This window comes from Nymphalis io, chromosome 23 (assembly GCF_905147045.1).
Source record: "Nymphalis io chromosome 23, ilAglIoxx1.1, whole genome shotgun sequence".
Taxonomy (NCBI): Eukaryota; Metazoa; Arthropoda; class Insecta; order Lepidoptera; family Nymphalidae; genus Nymphalis; species Nymphalis io.
Genome location: NC_065910.1, coordinates 4,159,963 through 4,184,517, shown reverse-complemented (window position 1 = coordinate 4,184,517; position 24,555 = coordinate 4,159,963). Strand labels below are relative to the sequence as shown.

At 33.3% G+C, this 24,555-nt stretch overlaps 3 protein-coding genes across 4 annotated transcripts in view; 1 reads left to right on the top strand and 2 right to left on the bottom strand.

Moving 5' to 3' along the window:
* The window catches only part of LOC126777617 (structural maintenance of chromosomes protein 4), a 30,109-nt gene extending 28,534 nt beyond the window's left edge, over window positions 1-1,575 (top strand). Inside the window, exon 24 of the mRNA XM_050500699.1 lies at window positions 548-1,575. Within this exon, the coding sequence (XP_050356656.1) occupies window positions 548-709 (162 nt within the window). The 3' untranslated portion in view covers window positions 710-1,575. The remainder of the gene's footprint in view (window positions 1-547) is intronic.
* The window catches only part of LOC126777663 (UBX domain-containing protein 6), a 410,195-nt gene extending 392,985 nt beyond the window's left edge, over window positions 1-17,210 (bottom strand). The window contains exons 1-9 of one of the 2 annotated variants that reach the window (XR_007670074.1): window positions 16,814-17,210; window positions 16,228-16,562; window positions 15,324-15,451; window positions 14,102-14,243; window positions 13,104-13,198; window positions 11,320-11,473; window positions 10,092-10,249; window positions 9,136-9,265; window positions 2,951-7,569 (exon numbers count right to left, since the gene is read on the bottom strand). Coding sequence is in view for 1 of the 2 variants with exons in the window: in XM_050500784.1 (XP_050356741.1) it covers window positions 7,294-7,569; window positions 9,136-9,265; window positions 10,092-10,249; window positions 11,320-11,473; window positions 13,104-13,198; window positions 14,102-14,243; window positions 15,324-15,451; window positions 16,228-16,479 (1,335 nt within the window). In the remaining variant the exon portion in view is untranslated. Of the gene's footprint in view, window positions 1-2,882; window positions 7,570-9,135; window positions 9,266-10,091; window positions 10,250-11,319; window positions 11,474-13,103; window positions 13,199-14,101; window positions 14,244-15,323; window positions 15,452-16,227; window positions 16,563-16,813 lie in introns of those variants that run through there. The other variant, XM_050500784.1, reaches the window with a different exon arrangement.
* Window positions 17,211-18,800: 1,590 nt separating this feature from the next.
* LOC126777704 (uncharacterized) lies at window positions 18,801-21,558 on the bottom strand. Its single transcript, XM_050500857.1, has 4 exons — window positions 21,087-21,558; window positions 20,795-20,823; window positions 20,545-20,756; window positions 18,801-19,135 (listed from the first exon to the last, which is right to left on the bottom strand). Exons 1-4 carry the CDS (start codon window positions 21,301-21,303, stop codon window positions 18,988-18,990), a joined length of 606 nt encoding a protein of 201 aa, XP_050356814.1. The 5' UTR covers window positions 21,304-21,558; the 3' UTR covers window positions 18,801-18,987.
* Window positions 21,559-24,555: the final 2,997 nt, after the last annotated feature.

Below are 24,555 nucleotides of genomic sequence, written 5' to 3'. Positions count from 1 at the left end.
TAATTTACTAAGGTGTCTGCTTATCAGAATTCTTTTGCATGTCTATGCAGATCTCTATTAATATTATAAATACGAAATTGAGTTGGGTTTTTTTTTGGCTTTCACGTCAATTGAAAAGATAATGAAATTTTGGTCGAGTCGTCGAACGTTTTTCACTTGGAGATTTTCAATAACCGCAGAGGTTGTTGGCAGTGTTACACTCTCGTGCGTTGGAAACGTAAAAGTTGTATCATGTCGTAATGAGAGTTAAGGAATCTGAGTCTGAATTTATCCACATAGATTTGCAGTATTATACTGTGCAGTTGCTATTCTTCGTTGAAGATTAACTCACCCTTCGTGTTGGAACCCAATATTATATTAGTATTGCTCTTTGGTTGTAAAATATAAGTGGGTTGTAAATATAGTACATACCTTTTTTTTACGCTGGAAAAACTCATTACGCGTTTCCCACACGCCCACTTTTCAAACCGGTCGTGATTGCATTATACTTATTACTTGATAATTTTGTTAGGAAAAAAAAAATAATCTTTTAAATATTTCATTGCAGGAACGTACGAAAAACGCGCAGTTTATAATAATATCATTAAGATACAACATGTTCGAAGTCTCCAACCGCCTCGTCGGTATTTACAAAACTGAAGATTGCACCAAGTCAGTCACAATAGAAAACAAATTCCCTGAACAGACGGCGACTGACGTCATGGCTTAGACATATATGTATGACTCCTTAACTATTCAAGTTATTATCCTGTATTCGTGAATGCTACCAACTAATCTCCGGTTACTATAGTCGAGAAACGATTCGTTTCGTTTACGGATGGTCTACAAGCGTTACTAAATAGCATCCCAATAAAAACGCTTCGTAAGAGTTATGTGTAGTAAAAACATATAAAAATATGTTAACGGATAGGTTAAAGATATCAAATTATATAAATATAAATTTGTTAAATATAGTAACCGGGCATGTCATAAATCTCAAATATGATTTACTTTTATTAATTAAGCTATTTTTTCAAACATTAAAATTGTTTAAACTAAAAGTCTATATATAAGAATGGTATTTTATGGTACTAATAAAACCTTCCTAATAGTATATACATACATTACCTGCAGTGAAAATATTATAGATATCGTTATAGAAAATAACGAAATAATAAATTAAACATAATTTTTTTTAAGTTGGTTTATGAAGTAACTTTATGACTTAATCCGATAACCAAATATATTAAATGTCATGCAACATTTTTTATATTTCATTATAATTTAGGTTATTCCAAATTGCTGATTTTAGTATTTAATTTGGCAGATATCAACATCGTCTAGACTTAAATGATGAAACAAAGTCATAACTTAAATTGTCTAAATACTGAGCGCTCATTGGTCGCTGATTACGTCAATAGCACCGTTGACAAATGATTATTCAGTTTTTAAATTCATTCTGACTGACTAATATTTCAAAACTAGAGTTAGCCAAACTATAGCATCGTCCAGTTTAATTTATTAATATTATCTCCAAATAAATTATAATACAAGTTCATTTCATTCCATTTATATTTGCGCTTGAATCAGTTTAAATGTTGCCATTATTAAAATATAAATATAAAAATAATGTAATTTTTATAATGCATATGTTTTTGTTTGTTTAATATTTGAAATGTGTTTAGTATGTGTAAATAAATTAATTATACTGATAATTATGAACTTTATTTTAAATTCTTTCCTGGTTATACAAGCTTTAATCGTTAATTCGATTAATTTATTTTCAAATTAAGATACTTATGACAGTATTTATACTTTCATTTTATATGTGAAATGTGTAAGGTCTCAATAAACGTCAACAAAAAGGTGCGAGCGAGATACATTAATAAGAAGTATCAAATATCCGGACACACAATTTTTCACATTTCTAACATTCATTTTAATTCAATATCAAGCTTATTTGCTATGAATTTAACTTGAAACGTTTCGTTTCCGTATTAGTAATAATAAAAAAAACTGCTAGTGGCTAGATACAAAGCCCCAGGCCAATAAAGAGTTATTGGGTTTTCTGACGAAAATTCTTAGTTACAGCCCGGAATTTGGAAGTGAGTAGGTACACTCCCGTGCCTCGGAAAGCACGTAAATCTGTTGATCCCGCGCCCGAACTCGAGTATGTAGCGAGTGTACCTGTGTTTGCGCACACACTTGTGTACTACATGTCCTGCACAGTTTGCCGATCTCTGTCTCTGGAGTATCAATAAAAAATACTAACTTGCAAGAGAATGCCATCAGGGAAGCGTATTCTTATGATTGCGAATTTATATTTCTTCATTTCCCGTAACTCGTCTTTTTCCCTCATCGCCTTCGTACGTAACATCTAACTCCTCTCAATTGCTTCGGTCCTGGTACATTATATATTATCTACGAATAAATTACAATACAAGTTCATTTCGTTCCGTTTAGATTTGTGAACGGATCAGTTTTTATGTTGTCATCGTTAGTATATATATACTAACGATGACAACATAAAACACTGGCCACGATATCGTGGACAGAAACTAATAGACCAAGAAATAATATGAAAATGTGAGAAATGTGTAAGGTGATTATAGACGGAAGATGAAGCTTCGAAACGCTGTTTGTCCAACTGGACCTGAAGCTTATCAATGCTGCCGCCTTAGGAAATAAAAAAGGTCATAATAAATGTCAACATAAAGGTCTAATATTTCTATTCCATTTATACTTTATACTAACTGGTACTAATACAATACCAACACAATGAAAAAAAACTCACTAAGACCTTAAGCCACAGATAAAGAAATACATAGTCTGATAAGTGGATAGATAGCGCTTTGGGTAAATCGTTAAATAAAATTCATTGTCAACATTAATTAAATTTATTTCACATAAGTGAACCACATATATACATACAGTATAAAAAACCTTAAAACAAAAATAAATTATGATCGACTCGTGTTTTCATAAAGAAATTAGAGGGATTCGTAAAGTTGGAAGTTTTATATGTAACTTATATACTAACGTTTTCCCTCCTGCCGTTTACTGTAATAAGTAAAAATTCACACACAAAAATATTTCATACAACCAATCAAAGTTTATAAAAGCACATATATCGAAACATTTCTGTGAATTTTTGTAGGAATCTACATTCTAGAAAAGTCTAATTCGAATGACAAAATGGCATCTTATCCGGAGGTCGGTGGGCGAGAAAACTTAGTATGTTCGAAATAGGACTAAAGAACAAATTCTAGATGTAAAATTATATCACGAGTTAAAGTAAAATAGATACATGACAAATTTTATCACAATTTAAATATTTTTATTAAGCCATACTCAACGCAATTATACAAACAACGCAACTGGCTTAGGTTAGTGTTGTATTAAAGACAAATTTATTGAAGCAATATAATATTTCAATTCTATTAATAATAGCGACGAGGATATCCTAAGCTCCATTAAATCACAAAATAGCAAATTAATAAAACACATACCAGAATCGGAGTAAAGGGATATTTTTAAATACAGGACGCGAGCTAGAAGCCAACTCGAAAATCACGTGGTGATGCAGGTGCCACCGGCCCTTTGGAGAGCACTAATAGATGCAGGAAAACTCCATATTGACCTCCAAAGGGTACCGGTGGAAGACCGGTCACCGCTGATCCAATGCACGAAGTGCCTCGAGTTTGGACACGGGCGAATAAACTGCAAAACGGAGGTCGACCTGTGCAGTCACTGCGCAGGACCCATCTCCGTAAAGACTGCCCGGATCGATTAATAGGAAGCCCGCCGACCTGCATAAACTGCTAGCGCGAAAATTTTAAAAGTACTGACCATGATAGTTTTAACGAGGGCTGCCCAGTGCGTCTGAAATGGGACAAGTTGGCGAGGTCGAGCGTGGCGTACTGCTAAGGCGAGGAAGGCAGCCCAAAAAAGATGCTGTTTCTGCAAGCGAACCTCCAGAGGAAAAGGCTGGCCCTACAGGAATTGGTTGTAGAGGCTGAAAAGAGGAAGGCAGCCATCGCTCTCGTAAGAGAGCCGTATGTGGGATCAGGAGAGGAAGTAGCTCCAAGATCAAGTTATAGGATCATCCAGTGCACTCAAGGTAGATCGAAACCAGTAAAGTCGGCCATTTTGATCTTCGATAATGATATTGACATAATCAGTCATCCGGGATAAACTACTAAGAATATAGCAGTCGCAGTTCTCAGTACTCAGAAATGGAGAATAGGGCTGATTTCGATCTACTTTGAAGACACGAGCCCGATTGATCCGTACCTCCAACAATTAAGAGCAGCAGTAGCAAAAACGGGCGTAAACGCAGTGCTGCTGGTAGGAGATGTGTATGCCTGAAGCACATGGTGGGGAAGCGACAGGGAAGATCATAGAGGAGAGGCACTCTCGGGAATGATGGAGGAGATGGGACTGCATATCTTAAATGTTCGAAGCAAATTTAAAGGTAGAAAAAATAAAAAATATAAAGACAGTAAAAGAAATAGACAGTTTAAAGGATCAAACCACTACAAACAAGATCGCAGTGGATATAAAAAGAAATATACGGGACCTAGCGAAAAATAACGCATCCGTCGAATTCTTCTGGGTAAAGGCGCACGTCGGAATTTGGGGAAACGAACGGGCATACGAATTGGCGAAAGAAGCGGCTTTAAAAGCTAAGACCGCCGCAAATTATGACAAATGCCCACTGTCGTATATAAAGCAAACCCTTAGAAAAGAAACTCTTAAATAAATGGGATTACCGATACCGAGAAGCGGACACAGCAGGTGTCACTAAGATTTTCCTCCCAAATGCAATAAAAGCTTACTGAATAATAAGGAAAATCAAGATGACACCTGTACTAACGCAGATAATGACAGGCCACGGGGGATTCGGTCAAAACCTACACAGATTCAGGTGCAAAGACAGCCCATCCTGTGTATGTGATGACGAAAAGGAAGAAACGATCATCCACCTGTTGACCGAATGCCCTAAGTACCTAATAACTAGAATGGACACAGAAGTCCAAATTAACAGTAAAATAGAAAGTAACGAATTAAAAAATATACTAGAGGATAAGACAAAACGAGACAAATTTTTAGAATTCTGCAGTTATATAGCGAAAAACAGCATAGAAAGAAATAAAGCAACATAGAAAAGAATATGACATAAAGAAGATAACAAAGTGGACAAGGTCCCCTTCAACCTCCAACCTCCATGTCGGGGGAGAAGCGGCCGGTACTTCATAAAAACTAAAAAGTACCATAAAAAAATAAAAAACAATTCGGTAATTTATTAAGATTTTTGGTTTCGATAATTTAATAAGGATTTATAAAAAAAGCTTTCTATGGTAATTGTAAGATGAGTATGGCCAATAAATGCATTTTCATTATTTTTTTCTTCCATTCTTTACACTAATTTAATTAAAAATATATATAAAGACTTTTAGAAGGAACTTGTACATACAAATTATAACAACTTTGAAAAACCGTGCGAAGTGATATTAGGAAGTATATTATGCTGAGGAATTGCAGTGTAAGATTTTTAATAATAAACGCTAAACAAATGTTCGAAATAATTGCCATTATAACTATACCATTAAATATATTTTCGCTACAATTCTAAGTGTTATTTAAATATTATGTTAAATCGACAACTTTGTTGTCTAAATAACATTAATAAATTATATAAATATTAATATAAGTATTAAGCTTAACCATTTTTTCTATCACATAATTCAATTAGATATATAATAACATGTTGAGGCATATATTAAATGTATGTTATGATTTGTTGGCTAATATTATTAAAGTCATCACATTGCATCCATATTTGTTTTTTTTTTTTGTTTTTTTTTAAACGTCGTTTTTTGACGTGAATACGTGTAGAAACAGAAAGACGTTAAAGGAATATTAATTGCATCAGAAAGTCGTTTGTAAAAAAAAAAAAAAAAATTAGCACGTTTGCTTTGTAATGTCACTCATTTATGGTTTTCCTGTGTTTAATCATATGTTTTATTCATTATAAAATTGTATGGTTAAGCAAAGATCTTTACGCAAAATGTTTTCTCTAATGTCACTCATACTATTTTGCACGCATTTTCATTTTACTTTATAACGAATCAAAGACATACAGATTTTAAAGTCTAGCCTGCGATTTTCAAAGTATATTTGGGTACAATTAGCAAATTCGTATCTGATCTTTTCAAATTTGTCCCTAAAGACGCAGCTTCAAAGTTAGAACATATTCACGTCAATAGCATTTATTTTAAATTATAATATGACGAATACGTATTTGTTATTATAAAAGAAAAATATTATTGTCCTGGCTACTATGTGTGGAACCGACTTAAAAAAAAGTAAGACAGTCTTATATAAGCATAAATTATGTATTACAAAAAAAAACTTAATAAAACTAGTGTTGTGCATATATTCAAACTATCGATAGTTTTATAATTGAATAAGATAATTTAATAAAAAATTTGAATTCTGAATAAATAAAAAATAAATTCAATATTATTGTTTAAATAAACATATAAATGCAATTACTGATCGCCTTTGTTCTACATTAAATAAGATTTGTTTAAGAACTTCACATCTGTAATACTTCAATTGGGTATTTGTATTAAAAAAATATATTTAAGTATGTCGTCATAGATAATATAAAATTTGGACAAAATTAAAAAAAATAAATAAATTAATAACAATTTAATACTTGAAATGAAAACAAAATTTCATATTTCTCAGGCTGTGTTAGTTATAGCCAATGTTAGAGATTTATTAAAAAGATAATTATTTTAGTATAATTATTAAGCAAAAAAATATTCATTTCAAATATTCGATTGGACATAGTTAGGCAGATTTTAAATATATTTTCATTGTAGTTCTCCATCGATGTCGCGGTTTTTTTATTATTAAAGACATTTAACATGACAAGTAGACGTAACTATGACGTGACTATGACGTAACAGTTTCACGATAAATGAAAGAGACGCTTGTCAAAGATGTGTAGTGGTATCCATTATAAATGCGAAAGAAGTGTGTCTGTTACGCTTTCACGGCTAAACCGCTGAGCCGATTTTGATAAAATTTGATATGAGACAAGCTTGAACCCGAAGGAAAGACATAGGCTACTATTTTACCTAAAACTTGCCTCCCCCTATCGCGCGATCTAAGCCGCGTGCGAAGTATTATATATTGTCTTCAAAAAAATGTTATAGGATATACTTAAAACAATTTTTTTTTATATTAATAAATTACATTTATTTTTATTATATAACTATCGATAGTTTTCTAACGCATTATTTAAATTTCCTGCACTAAAACCATGACTTCTGGTTTCAGAAACACGTCTTTATTGGGACTGTTATTAATCTCTTCGATAATGGACGAGTGCCAGGCGAATGTGAGCACTGTTGCCGGTACGAGTCGAAGGTCAATAAGGGTCTTATTGGCATCTTCGTCCTGGATAAGTTTATGACCGGTCGGAGTGTTGAGGACGAAGGGCAGACCGCTGTGCTCTAAATTATCTTGGACGAATTCGTGGATTTCATTGTAACGTTCGTAGACTGAAAATGTGCCCTGTTGACAAATTTTACATCGTTATTACCACAACAAAATATATAAAATAAATTCACATATACTGACAAATAGGTTGATGTTAAGTGGTCACCACCGTCCAGACATTGATAAGAAATATTAACCATCGTCAATGCGACACTAATCTTGGAAGTTAATATGTCCCTTGTGCCTAGTTATACTGGCTCACTCGCCCATCAAATTAAAAGACAACAATAATAAAAATTGCTGTTTTATTCAACCTTGAATAATTGATGAATAGGTGGTACCTAACTCAGACATACTTGCACAAAACCCCACCAAGTAAAAAGTAATAATAATAATATCCTGGGACATTTTTCACACACGGCTATGGTAATCAGACAACTGATATACTACATATACTACTTTTCTTTTGTAAATACATACTTGTATAGATAATTACACCCAGACTCAGGACAAACAGACATGTTCATGCACACAAAGTGTCTGTCCTGGGTGGGAATCGAAACCACAAACTTCGACTTGAAAGGCAAGTATCTACCAACCACTCCAACCGGCTCGTCAGAGTAAATATATATATATGTATATTAAGTTATATACATAGTATGTTAATATGTTTCATATTTAATTTTTTATATTATTGTGATATCTTAATACAGGTCTCATTAATCATTTATTGCAGTGCTCGGTTGTCTGAACTTTTTTTTTTTATAGAATAGGAAGGCGGACGAGCAAATGGGCCACCTGATGGTAAGTGTCACCAAACGCTCTTAGACAATGTAATAATTTAGACATTGTAAGAAATGTCAACCATCGCTTACATAGCCAATGCGCCACCAACCTTGGGAACTAAAATGTTATATCCCTTGTGCCTGTAATTACACTGGCTCACACACCCTTCAAACCGGAACACAACAATAACAAACTGAGTCATCGGACCATAAGTATCAGTAGCAATTAGAAGTCTAATCGACTGTTTGCTATCTGCGTACGCGCAGACTTTTTGTTAGAGAGGAAGATAATAACTATTTTTAATAATTCACATTCTACATTTCAATAAATAAATTTTATAAGATAATATTTATATTGGCTTATTCCTCGACAGACTCCCTACTATTACGCGCATCGTTAAGGTTTTATAAGATTAATGAGTGCGAGCGAGGCAGATTAATAATAATTAGCAAATATCCCCGCACAAACTCTCACATTTATTTGCTATGAATTGTACATTGTCCATAGTAATAATAAAAAACTGCTAGTTGCTAGATGTAAGGCCCCAGACCCAGAAGTCCTAGGTTCAAACCCCAGGCCGGGCCACTAAAAAGTTATTGGGATCTTCTATCGAAAATTCTTAGTAGCAGCCCGAAGTCTGGAATTTGGATGTGAAGTAGGTACACTCCAGTGCCTCGGAAAGCACGTAAAGCTGTTAATCCTGCGTCCGAAGTCTTACTGGTCATGTCAGCTTGCCATCCCATCAGATTTAGAGAGTGAACTTGTGTTTGCGCACATACTTCTGCACTATAATATGTCCTGCGCAGTTGATTAATCTCTGTCTCAGGATCAATAAAAAGAAACAAAAAAACTTACTTGCAAGAGAATGCCATCTGGGAAGCGTATTCTTATGATTGCGAATTTATATTTCTTCATTTCCCGTAACTCGTCCTTTTCCCTCATCGCCTTCGTACGTAACATCTGACTCCTCTCAATTGCTTCGGTCCTGGTACATACATACGTAATTATATCAATAATAATTACATTTATCAGTAATACTCAATATTGCCTCGTTGGTCTAGTGGCTTGATGTAAGGCCGCAGACCCAGAGGTCGTGGGTTCAATTCCCAGGTCAGACCAATAAAAAGTTATAGTGTTTTTCTATAAGAAACTTCTCAGTAGCAGCCTGGAGTTTGGAAGTTGGAAGTGTGTTCACTCCCGTGCCTCGATAAGCAAGTAAAATCGTTGGTCCTGTACCTAAACTATTTCCGGTCGTGTCGGATTGCCGTCCCATCGGATTATGAGAGTTAGGGAATAGGGAGTGCACCTGTGTTTGCGCACACACTTGAGCACTATAATATCTCCTGCGTAGTTGGCTAATCTCTCTTGAGATTGGCCGCCGTGGCCGAAATCGGTCTGGAGGACATTATTATTATTATCAATAATAAATAATTAGTTAAATACCTAACATAGTCGAATATTTTTAGTATACAATATTAAATATAGACAAAAATATGTTTTAAAAACTACACCCCGACTACAGTATCATATCGTATCATCTATATATATGGGATTGTCTTTACCTAGACCAGAGATACCCAAACTTTTTGTAACAGACCACCAAAACCATAAAAAATACCCATCTTTAAAAAAAAAGGAACGTCTAGTCTGTAACACTGCCAACAGTGATATGTCACAGCTTGTTACTTGTTATGGATTAAAATTTTTAAATGATTACCTTCCTTTAATATACAATAAAAGAAAACGCTCTCCACTGGTTCTAAAGCAGTTACGGTTGAAAATATTAGTATTACACACAAATGCATACGAACCTCAGTTGATGTTCCCTCTTGAGTTCCTCTGGGGTGAGAGCGTAAAATGATGGGGGCAGTTGAACTTTGTTAGCGGCTTGCGACGGTAGCAATACTTGTAGATTTCTGTCGAGTTCTAGTTGTATCGGTTCCGCTGTGCGAAGCGCCTCGATTAACGCCTGTTCAGATTATAATTATGTGTAATTACGTTATCTTGGAACGAAGTTTCCTACTATGCCATCTGAGGCCCGTGGCAAATCGCTACGTTTTATTTTTTAAATCACTTAAGTATGAAGTAGTCACCCAACAGTATTATATATTGTGTGCATTTTAGTTAAATATCTTATATTTTCAAAAGTATTACGTCTTACATAATTTGAATAAAATAACAATTTAATATTAACAAGATTCACTGGTGGTAGGGCTTTGTGCAAGCCCGTCTGCGTAGGTACCACCCACTCATCAGATATTCTACCGCAAAACAGCAATACTTGATATTGTTGTGTTCCGGTTTGAAGGGTGAGTGAGCCAGTGTAATTACAGGCACAAGGGACATAAAATCTTAGTTCCCAAGGTTGGTGGCGCATTGGCTATAAGCGATGGTTGACATTTCTTACAATGCCAATGTCTAAGGGCGTTTGGTGACCACTTACCATCAGGTGGCCCATATGCTCGTCCACCTTCCTATTCTATAAAAAAAAAAAAAAAGATATTTATAATAAATTATTATTAAATAATAATTTATTTAAACTCACAAACTTAAAATATAAGTTGATATATCGATTACAAACTGTTAGGCTTATGTACTAAGGCATAACATTAAAATTATGGTTTTGCTTTAATTTATTCGGTGACTTATAATAAAGTTTTTATCTCCGAGCATTCTGTACCTCAAGTGTTTGATTATAAAAGTTTAAAGATCGAGCTATACAATTTTCAATAGACAGAATACAACATAGCTGGTCTGCACCACCAAAGCACCTCGACAAAAAAATTAATGAATGCATTGAAATCATAATAATTTATTTGAATTTGTATATGGTCTTTAGTTGTTTAACTTTAATTGATTTAAAGTAAATAAAATTTACAATTAAATTTTCTTAAAAAAGTTAAGTTACTTCTGAGCTCGCGGACCTGTGAGCGTTCGGACCGGCGACCCACATCGGGTCGAGGGTGAAAGTACAACAAACAAATAATCTCACATTTCGCGTTTATGAAATAAGTAAGAATTAATACATAAATAACTCACAATCAAACCCTCAACGGAAGAAACGTTTTCTTTATCAAAAACGAGGAAGTCTTCGTCGACACCGTCCGCATTAGGCAGTTTCTGTTGAACAAAGCCCGCCGCCAGCAGCAACTCCATAGATCCTTCTATAGGCAGAACTCTTTCATTGAAAACTCTGAAAAAAAAAAACAAAATAAGTTTGACATTAGATAAGTATGTCTAACAAAATCAGACAGACATTTTTTGTACAGAGAATAGCTGGCAAACGGGCAGAAGGCTGTAAGAGGGCGCAAGTGGGCAAAAGCATCTGATGCAACTATTGTAACTAAGACAGTCCATGGACGACCTTTGAAGTATGTATGGTATTAAGTACAATATAATATATTATCATAGCAATCGGTTGAATGGTGTAGAAGTTAATATCCTGCAGTCTCTCGCCATTTAGTTGTGAGTTACGCCAGAGACTGTAGTATCAAAAGTTCCCCATGTAAAAGTATGTTTATATGCCCATGTATGATGACCGGTCAGATCGCCGAATTCTATTAATTTTATATAGATGTACTTTCTGACGACTAGTCTGTCAATATTATGACATCCTAACGACCAGTCTGTCAATATTACAGTCCAAATGTCAGCTGTCAATATTATGACGTCCTAACGACCAGACTGACAATATTACAGTCCAAATGTCAGCTGTCAATATTATGACGTCCTAACGACCAGACTGACAATATTACAGTGCAACTATCAGCTGTCAATATTATGACGTCCTGACGACCAGACTGCCTGTATTACAGTGCAAATGTCGGCTGTCAATATTATGACGTCCTGACGACCAAACTGCCTGTATTACAATGCAAATGTCAGCTATCAATATTATGATGTCCTGACTATTAATTTTAAATAGATATACTTACAGCACAATTTTTATATTATAAGATTAAAAAAAAAACAGTTACGTAAAAGAAACAGCCTTCAAACCGGACATGCATGATTAAAGGATTATTTTCCATTAAAAAAAAAGTTAGAGCCTATTCCACTATTCTTCTCTCTAGGTTAATGGATAGAAATGTGTTAGAATTATTTCCTGCAAGTGCATTTTAGCATCATCACGAACCTATAGACAATCTATACAAACAAATAAAATTATATGCCTAGATGGCCTAGTGGTAAGAACGCGTGAATCTTAACCGATGATCGTGGGTTCAAGCCCGGTCAAGCACCACTGAATTTTCATGTGCTTAATTTGTGTTTATAATTCATCTCGTGTTTGACGGTGAAGGAAAACATGTTGAGGAAACCTGCATGTGACTAATTTCACTGAAATTCTGCCACATGTGTAATTCACCAACCCGCACTGGAGCAGCGGGGTGGAATAAGCTCCATACAACCTTCTCCTCAAAAAAGGGAGAAAGGCTTTAGCCCAGCAGTGGGACATTCACAGTCTGTTACGGAAATAAAATTGAAGATAAATACTGTAATTTCAAAATAACTGCCTCTTTTTAAGTTAATATCATTTTTTTTTAAGAAAAACTGTGAGGAAATCTCTTTGTATTTAAATAAACTTTTACAAGTACTTAAGAACTGAGCGCTACCACCGGTCGGAATGTGGGATTCTTCCAAAAAGAACCAACAAGAAACGCAGTACTTATTTTTTTTTTCTTTTAAAATACTAATTTAATATAATAAATTACATACACTCAGATCCTACACGAAATCTAGTAATCATAGAATCCATGATTTTTGTAACATATATATTCAGAGAAACAGAGTAATAGAATTTCAAAATACTTCTAGAGTTTTACCTGTTAGACATTCGAATCTTCTGATACTTTTCCTCTTCTGGATATGTTATAATATTCTCTAGGTACTTGCATAATGTTTCAACACAGGTTTCAACCTAAAAAAAATGTTGACAGTCATAATAATACATTTTAAATATACTTATTAATTAAGATCATATTTGATTATCATAAATGATATATTAACTTAATTGTATAATTATTATAACTTCATTCGACATGGTTTATTTTTAATTTTTGTCTATGTATAAATTTTTGAAATATACTTGACCAAACCTAGCCGGTATAAAAAAAAAAAGTAAATCCAATGAAATGACAACACGTTTGACAACCGATTTTCATACAAAAAAAAAAATCATCTACTTTATCATTCTTCATCCTAGGTGTTAAATTTTCAAAAATCTTTTCTTAGGGCTAACCACACTTTAAAAGGAACTCGTACTCAAATTTTCATGGTACTAGTCCCAGTAGTTTAGGCTGTGTGTTGATATGTTAGTTATTTTTTTATATATACATGCAATAGTGCCTTATTCCACTTATCCTCTACTCGAACAAATTATGCTCAAAATGATTTTTTTTATCGTAAGAAAAACAATAAGAAGTTTAATGACTTGGAAATGTTTTCTTGTATGCTCTATACATTTAAAAAGAAAGATAGCGTGCATTTATCAATATAGTCATGGTTTTTGTGTATTATAGCAATAACATAACTAATATATACATTATTATTTTTGCTGTTTCTTAACTTTTTGAATCTTGATAATTATTATTTAGAATTAGAATGAAGTGGAAACTTGATTGGTGTGTGAACAGGTTAATTGTTGTATAATGAATGTGGTGTGTAATGTATGTTTCCCAATTATAATAAAAATAAAATAAAAAATATGTAGATTAAATGTATATAAAGACAGTTCAATAAAATTATTACAATATATAATTATTTAGTAATTAGCTTAACCATAAATAACACTTTACATAACTAGGATTCTTAATCAATTTACCTTTTCTCTGTTACTATTACATGATTGTATAATGAGACAGGCTGTCAGGCCTCTCTCTTCCTCTAATTGCTCATACAGAAATGTTTTGATGTTTCTCTTCCATTCATCTCGGGGTAGGATGTCATTACTTATTAGAGGACATCTGTAACAAGATATTTTTATTAAAAACTGATGACATCTTATTTTTATTTTATTTTTTAATATACCAATGTTGCATTTTATAAACCTTACTCTATTTCAACTATAGTTACATAAAGCATTGCAGTTGTCTCAAAAGGGGATGATGAGGGGGAGGAGGTGCATAGTATCACGGGCTCCCACTTTGCGTGTGGTTAGGTGCCAACTCGATTTTGTTTCCAAAAAAATGTCAGTAAAGTGCACGGCTCTGGTTAAAGCCCTGACTTTTTAAAAAAAAAATATTATTTTTGTATTTTATAACTTCTGTTTAAAAAATTCTAGAAATTAAAATATCTAATATCTATAAACATTGGCAGTATTGTAATTTTTAACAATTTTTTACTTTAATTATATATAATGGTCATGTTATCATGTTTATATACAATACAACACAGTCAAGATACTCTTTATCAGCATCGTACCTAAGGTCATGAGCCAAGATGGCCTAGTGGTTAGAACGCGTGAATCTTAACCGATGATAGAGGGTTCAAACCCAGGTAAGCACCACTGAATTTTCATGAGCTTATAATTTGTGTTTATAATTCATCTCGTGCTATACGGTGAAGGAAAACATCGTGGGAAACCTGCATGTGTCTGATTTCATTGAAATGCTGCCAACCCATTGTATTCTACCAACCCGCATTGGAGCAGTGTGGTGGAATAAGCTCCAAACCTTCTCCTCAAAAGGGAAAGGAGGCCTTAGCCCAGCAGTGGGACATTAACAGGCTGTTACTGTAATATAATGGTAATGTTATCATGTTTATATACAATACAACACAGTCAAGATACTCTTTATCAGCATTGTACCTAAGATCATGAGCGCCTTTGACAAGATTTTAATTTTGATAATGACTATGACAAATCTGTTATTCAAGATTCCGCACAAATTATCAACCTATATAACGTACATTGGAGAAATCAAACAGTGACATAGTAGTTAGATATTGGCTAATAAAAGTCTGTTAATAACCATCTTAAGATAGATCGTAGATATTCATTGAAAAAACTTTCTAAGATTCTAAGTGGAAACTTTATCTTTACTTACTTGAAATAAACACCGGAGGCTGCAAAGTTTCGGGTTGCTTCATTTTCAGATTCTGCTTTCACTTTGGGCTCGTCCGAAGTTTGGGAATTACAAGCCTTTTCATTTTCTAACTCTTTCTTGACTTGAGCCTCAAATATTAAGAATATATAAACATTAAATGGGGACTAAACAATGTGCACATACAGATTCTGATAGGAGGGTAATAAGAAATAATTGAAGAGAATTAGCGTGCTACACCAACAGTTTTACTTGCTTGTTTCTAACATTTTATTAGTCACACAAAGGATCTGAACCCTTGGTATCTGACATATCTGACGCTAATAAGTACTAGACTAATTAGTACTAGGTTAATTAGACTCAATTATTTTAAACCTTACACAAGATTTAATAGCAAAAACATAACTAATTTTTTTTTTCTTTATTCAATTATAATATGCTTTATTAATGAATGGCCTTAGTTACATTAGATTAGAGCGTCACGGTAGCATGCGAAAGTGATTCCGTGGCTCTCCTCTTTAAGACAGAAAGGGTACCGCTGGTTTTTTAGTGGGTATTCCGATGTTCGGGGTGCACTTGGTGCCTTAGACACCGGCAAGCCCCACATACCCCACCCCCACTGTTCCCGAAGGGGAAACGCGTAACGCGTTTTTCCAGCAATAAATAAAAGAACCTTAGTTACACTTGTAGTACTTGTAGTTTGTAGTATTTTGAATGTTTAATTTCAAATACCATTATTAAAACAAAAAAACTATTTATTAAAAGTGAATCTAGTGTGAGTTGGAATATGGATTTTTATATTAAATAACCAGCAGTTCATTCACAATCTACTTATTAAAATAATGAAAATGATTTTTTTACCAATATCTGACACAAATTTTGGGCAAATAAAAATTAAAAAAATTACTTTTATAGCTGCCAATGAAGTGTTGAATGCTGGATTTTCTCTTGTCTGCTGTAGCCTAGATAGTGCAGCTTCCGCTGCTACTTTACTCTCTTCCGACAAGCCAGATCGCTTAACCACTGGCAAATCTCTCTTGGAGTTATTTGACGATTGGCTGCTAATTGTTGATGCACTTAGCTTGTGGCCAGGACCAGCTAATTTGAACTTTGCATCAATTTTCTTCCTTTGAAAGAACTTTTTAATTTTTTCTGCCATCGTTTATATTCTAGGAGTGTGTTCCTTAGGTAGTTTGAGCTTTGATACACTTTCTTTTAATTGCTCGATTGTAGCTGAAGTAGCTGTTAAAGTAAGTTTTTATTGATTCAATGGCATAATGGATATATTTTTTTAATAAAAATATTTAATAAGAGTTTGTTAACAATGTAAATGGAAAATAAATAGCGTAAACAATTAACATGGATCATGGCTTCTAAATATTTGAAGAATAGAATGAATCAACAATTTAAACTTATTACGCAATTGTCTTTGTCATTATACATAAGTGTAAATGCACAAGCTAGATATAGCCTACTATTCTATTGCGACTTACCTGGTTTCATAAATCTCTCAGAAATACGATTACCATACACTCTCCAAGAAATAAATATTAATAACAAAGTGAATAATAAAATTAGTAAAAAAGTCTTTAGCAGCAAAAGTTGAAATTCATTGAAATAAAAAACCTCTGCTATTTCTTCGTAAAATGATAAATCACTGAAATTCACGAAAGTTTTCGGTAAATTTTCGATCGGCAAAGATGACACGCACGATTCAAAAAAGTCTTTTGCGAAGCCCAAAGTATCCTCGATCTGAAGATACAGAGCTTCGTAAAGGGTCGAATTGAAAACAGCGTTATCAAACAAAGACATTACATGTAATTTTTAAGAGTTTTAACAAAATTTAAGAAAATAAAATCAACATCGCATAATATGTCACGCATTTTTTGACAGCACCAATGATTGGCAATCAATGTTGCCAACTGTTATTACAGTTATTAGTTAATAGGCATATTTTACAGATAACAAAACTTATAATTATACATTTATAGTAAACTGGTTACCACTGTTATTTATTTAGGTATGGGACAATCAATTTTCATAGTTATTTTTACATTTTGATTACGTACCTTTTAAAAAATGTCATTCTGAATGAGTGATCTAGATATTAGGACCATATGATGATCTTTCTTTAACAAGCAAGTATTTTTTTTTTAAATATAATAGGGGGAAAACTAATAGCAGTCTATTCACCTGATAGTAAGTGGTCACTGTCATTGACACCTCGTTACTCGATAGTTTATCCTCGATGTTAAAACCTCCTATATTATACATATAGCGCTCCGGGAAAACTTCACGAGGTAGATCATTTCATAAATTGCACGTTCGTGGCGAACAGTACTGTTGAAAAATACATGATGAACACAGGTGATGCCATTGACATGGTGTGGATGAAATTTACTGCAGCGGCGAAATGTGCTATGGCGGAAATATGACACTGGCACTATGTTAGCACTAGCACTGGTGGTAGGGCTTTGTGCAAGCTCGCCTGGGTAGTATCACTCATCAGATATTCTACCTCAATACTTGATATTGTTGTGTTCCGGTTTGAAGGGTGAGTGAGCCAGTGTAATTACAGGCACAAGGGACATAAAATCTTAGTCCCCAAGGTTGGTGGCGCCTTGGCTATGTAAGCGATGGTTGACATTTCTTACAATGTCAATGTCTAAGGGCGTTTGGTGACTACTTACCATCAGGTGGCCCGTATGCTCGTTTGCCTTCCTATTCTATATAAAAAAAAAGTTTAACAATTCTTCGGAACATAATGATAAAATATAGCACGAAGTGTTTCTTTTTTAACTTAAAAACTTGGTACTGAATAATATATGGTTCTAATATATCATAGGTAATATTGTATTCTGTAATACAGAAATACAACTCAAGCGAAGTAACTTTTTTTTAATACATGATATATATGCCTACAAACGGTCCTTTTACAATTTATCTCAATAGTTAATATTCCCAAAAGAGTTACTAGATTTTTAATTATAGAGACTAGACTAGACTAGACTTGATTTTAAAATATATAGTATCCAGATCTGTGAAATGACCAATTGTTGGGTTAAAGGTTATGTAAATTATAGAAGGTGGATTACCAGGGTGGCGGCGAAAATGACGATACGTTATATAAGAAAACACTTGTAATGCTCGTTACAACGGTTACAATACCAATGCCCGATATATTTAAACTGGCGGTATTTATACAAAAACATCTTGACCTAATTTAATACTAAATTTACAAACTTAAAAGATAATATTAAACATTGTTTATCTTAATTATTCTAATGATTATTTACGGACAACTATTATTTAATAATACAGGGTTATGTAACATTAAATATTAAAGATTAATATATTACACCGGAAGTTGATAAGCAGCAGATAACCTAGCCAGATCAGTAAAATAAGATTCTAGTAGCTTAATCCTTACATTATACATAATAAAACAAAATTATTACAGCGTTGATTAATCGACATAATTTGAGAAAATATAAATAAACAATAAGCACTATTTATTAATTGCGCCGGAAGCTGACAAGCAGAAGGCGCCATTAATAAATAGAATAATATATAATAAAATGTTCCAAGTATAAACAAATATGAATCAACTATTTATTTGATTATGAAATTACTAATTAAATTGTTAAACAGAAGTTTTAATCTATACTTATAAATAATCATCAAGATGTACCCGAACTAGCCGTATATGCAGGACCGGAAGTATTAATTGATAACATTCGGCCATCCTGTGTATGCCGTGTCCCACGGCGATCAGCGCTGCTATTGGCGCCTGGTTTGTCGCTGCTGTACGGCACCTGAAGTTGAGATGTCTAAGCCGTAATTAAATCTTGTATTATCTAATTTAAGTATACAACTTTTATTTATCCTAGATAACACAACTTTTATTGGTCCTCCTTCACACAGTTTTTATTTATCCTATATCACACAGCTTTTATTTGATCTACATCACACAGCTTTTATTTGATCTACATCACACAGCTTCAATTTATCCTACATCACACAGCTTTTATTTGTCCTACATCACACAGATTTTATTTGTCCTACATCACACAGCTTTTATTTGTCCTACATCACACAGCTTTTATTTGTCCTACATCACACAGCTTTTATTTGTCCTACATCACACAGCTTTTATTTGTCCTACATCACACAGCTTTTATTTGTCCTACATCACACAGCTTTTATTTGTCCTACATCACACAGCTTTTATTTGTTCTACATCACACAGCTTTTATTTGTTCTACATCACACAGCTTTTATTTGTTCTACATCACACAGCTTCAATTTATCCTATATCTCTTTTTTTTTTTTATTACACAGCACCCGGCTTTTATTTAATGTAATTTATACAACCTCTATCCTAAAGTAGTTCGATTTTTTTTTTATCGGATAATTGATAGAAAGAATGGATAAATATTTTGTATAACAGTTTATTTTTCTCAATACAATATTTGTTCTGCACAAGTTTTGTTCTATAAATCTCATAACTTTGTAAACTGTCATGTTTATCAGTAACAATTTCCGCGCGTGCTATTAGTCTATTCGGTTCCCATTCAATAACTTCGTTTCCGATATTAATTATTTTTAAAAAGCTATCTTTCGACCTTACAAGTCCCCCTAAAATTACATAGGACATACAGCCTAACTCAACATATACAGAACTCACAAGATATGTTTCATTACTATTAGTATCGAGATAAACTTGCACCAAAGCAGCACTTTGTTGTGGTATTATACAACTGTGTCTCAAATACACTGGAAATTTTGTTATAAAGTGTGTATCACATAGTTTTATATCACTAAGAGTACTATTAAAAGTATCACTACCACCAATAAATTTAACAGAATTTTGTGATATAATTAAACTGATATTAGGTTGATTTATCATTGATTGTCCGATTATTAAATCTATATCAGCTATATCGTAATTGGTTAATTCTACGAATCCACTTAGAACAACATTGTCTATGTGAACATCCACGTGGGATGTTCCCAAAGAGGTCGAATGTGCACCTCCAAAACCTCTCATTGTAACAACGGACGGCTGAATTTTTAATTTTAGCTTATCAGCATATGCCATAGTGAGAATATTTAATTTGCTGCCCGTATCTATGTATGCGATGAGACTACAACCATTAATTGCTACTACCTTTTTATACAAATCTATGTATATGTTGTATGTTGTAAATAAAACATCACTTACTTTTTGGTGTGAAAAGCTGGCCGCATGCCAGCAGCTGGCAGACGTGTGACCCGGGCGATGGAACACCTCGCAGCGTGGCACCTTGCAGTCCTTTGCTTCATGACCTTCTCTTCGACAGGCGTAACATTTCTTCGGTTGAAAGTCACTCCCTCTTGCAATTGTAGCAACGGCGTCCGCTCTTCGCCACGTGGTAGTCGGTCGCGGATGGCTGGCTTCAATTTGTCTGTAGTTTTCCAATGACGACAAATACCCGTAGTATAGTTGCTGTGGTGTACTGCATTGGAAAGCTTTCGCGTTGGCTCTTATTTCCATGGGTAGACCACGAATTATGCACGAAATTGCAGACTCGCCAATGATATTGCATTTTTTTTAATAAGGAAACCTTCTCGTGGAAATATTTTGTCATAGTTTCCGTATTCGTTTTCTTTCTAGCAAGCATAGATTCAAGTAGATCCACAAAGTCAGTAGAACGTGGGAACGCGGTCCCTAAAGCGTCCTTCCACTCCATCCATGTGAGGTCATAGTCATCCAGATCGTCATACCAGTCTCTAGCCGACCCTCGAAGACGTATCTGCATGATGAACTGTCGATCTTTGTTGTCCCATCCGTACACGTCGCCCAATTGGTCGATCTTATGCAACCATCCCTTGACGTTGCTAGATTTTTCATCCGGTCGGAACGTTGGAATAACCTACGCATCGGTTTGGGTGACACGCCGCTTCTTATATCGCCTGTGTTTCTCCAAGATCTCTTCGTCATCGGATGAAGAAAAAAAAACTTGATGATTCGTCGCTGTCGAGTACAGCGTTCTCGCAGCGTCTCCGTTTCTTCGTACCAAGTCCGTCGATATATGGGCCAGACATTATCCCACTTCTGAAGTATAGAAGGTGGATTACCAGGGTGGCGGTGAAAATGACGTTATATAAGAAAACACTTGTAATGCTCGTTACAACGGTTACAATACCAATGCCCGATATATTTAAACTGGCGGTATTTATACAAAAACATCTTGACCTAATTTAATACTAAATTTACAAACTTAAAAGATAATATTAAACATTGTTTATCTTAATTATTCTAATGATTATTTACGGACAACTATTATTTAATAATACAGGGTTATGTAACATTAAATATTAAAGATTAATATATTACACCGGAAGTTGATAAGCAGCAGATAACCTAGCCAGATCAGTAAAATAAGATTCTAGTAGCTTAATCCTTACATTATACATAATAAAACAAAATTATTACAGCGTTGATTAATCGACATAATTTGAGAAAATATAAATAAACAATAAGCACTATTTATTAATTGCGCCGGAAGCTGACAAGCAGAAGGCGCCATTAATAAATAGAATAATATATAATAAAATGTTCCAAGTATAAACAAATATGAATCAACTATTTATTTGATTATGAAATTACTAATTAAATTGTTAAACAGAAGTTTTAATCTATACTTATACATAATCATCAAGATGTACCCGAACTAGCCGTATATGCAGGACCGGAAGTATTAATTGATAACAAAATACTTAGAAATATTATTTTTATTTGAACATATTTTTATAAGGTCTTGCTTTTGTTCTTCTGGGAATAAAGATGAGTTTGCTAGATTAAAAGTTATTGGAGCATTACATTTCAATGGCACTGAGCAAAGTTCTTAAGACTTTAAGAAACTTTTATTTTTAAAATATAAATATAAGTAGTAACGCTTTGTAAACTACTTTGACGCGATTTGTTTAAAAACTACCCTCTAAATTTTATTATATTTTTTCTGATTACATAATATTCGATATGAGAACATATTTTTTTATTATATTGAGCCTTATAATATTTATAATTCCTAATAAATGATACCAACCTAAGAAAAATAGTGGTTTCATTCAAAATTTAAATAATCTTTAGTAAAATTGTATAGAAAATACACTCAATATATTTACGTACATTGAGCTGTTATCTCTCGAAAGGGTATAATTCAGAGTAGCAGAAACGAATTTCAACACACATATTGATAGATACAGTTCATTACAAACAGCTTTCGACAAAATTAATATTTACAACTATATTTTATGGTCAATACAATGAAGTTAAGGTTCAATCAAAAGTATTCAAGTTTAAATCAAAGGCTATTTATTATTTTGAACTGAAAATGACTGTTAGTAATAATTTGTAAGGAAATAAATGTCAATTGACTAATTTAATCCTACTTATTATTAAAACGTTATCTCTATATGACAATAATCTTAGTTTTATAGAAATGACCTTGATTAAATAAAATACCTACGATTCTAGTAATGCCGTTGCACAAGTTCATTAGTACGGTGTATTTAAAAAATTAATATATATCTTTTATATTGAAAAGCATCTGTGGTCTGATGAATTGAAGCACGCGATTTTGCCATAAACCATTACTGTTAATACTACCGATATAAAATTTTTGTTTGAATTTTATTTGTTTTTTATTTTTTATTAAATATAATTTACTGTTTATCTATGACGAAGGAAAGTGTTAATTCGATCATTGTAAACTTGACACATTTTGGCGGCAAATTGAGATATGAGATATATTTAGGTTTTTTCTTATCTTCATTTTTTGAGACTTTTGTCATTTTGACATTTGGACATGTTAGTCATCATATCTTAATCTATGCAATACCCAAATCATTCATTAAAGTATAAAGAGAGTCACTAACGAGCAGAAGCTATTAAATCATATATGGCTACCGCAGCTTCCGAATTTGGAAAACAGAGAATACTTTGCGCAGCACCATTCATACAATTAACATTGTATGTTGCCATTAGGGACTCCCTTTGTGCTTTATTCTTACTACATTCCATAATCAGATGATACACATCTTCTAACACATTACAGACATCGCAATTTGGTAAATCAGTTTTTTCATTAAATATGCAAACTTGTTGCATGGGTAGTGTCCAGATCGAATCCATACTGCTAATTTGACATATTTTCTTTTTAATTTTGAATTTTCAAACCAAGGAATTCGAAGAGGCTCAGATTGCATAGTTTTATACCGTAACAATTTGAGTCTGTGTTTATTAAAAAGTAAGTTTTACATTAACATAAAGTAAAGTAAAAGCTTGACAGATGTCCCACTGCTGGTTGGTTTGGAGCTTTTTTCACCATACTGCTTCAATGCTGGTTGGTTCACATTTTAATGGTAAAATGACGAGTCTAAAGGGCTTGTGATAGACTACTTGAATAAAGTGTATTATTTTGACTTGGATATTGTTTAGCCTTATACCTACGTATTTATATATACACACATATACGTATAATATACACACTCATTCATGGATGACTTAACATACCAATATATTGTTAAAACAAAATAGGTAATATATACTTTTTAAATATTTTAATAAAGCTTTTATAACGATGTTTTGAAATCACTATAAAAAATGTCTTACAATTCATCTGGGTATTGAATATTCTCGAAGAGTCGTTCAACCATTCAACGACGAAGCTTCATTATAAACTTCTGTCTATCTTTTGTGTATTTAATATCACTGACAAAATTTTAGCAAGTTCATTTCAATTCTAAGGATATCTGTTCACTGAGTTAGTACTTGAGAAGCGGATTATCTTAATGCATTTGTTAAAAGATTATTCCGTTTCTCCGTTTTATATTTATATATTTTAGTACTACTTTTACTTTTTTTATGAAGACTCGTATGACGTGACGGCAAACGGCATGACGCTCTCATATGCCGTGCCCTCACTCCGCCATCGCTCTCCTTTTTATAAGCTATATACTTCGTTGTTATATAATATTATAATAATAAAATACTATTAAATATATGAAACACTAAGTTTTTATTTATAGTAGTCCAATATGTATTTATTCGTTTTCTTTAATTACAATTATATTTTTATGTTTCACACTAGCCGGACGTCCCATGACGACCACGCTTTTACGTATAACTCATACTTAATATACAAAAATCATATGTGAAATTTCATTAAAAATAGTAATGGTTCTATTT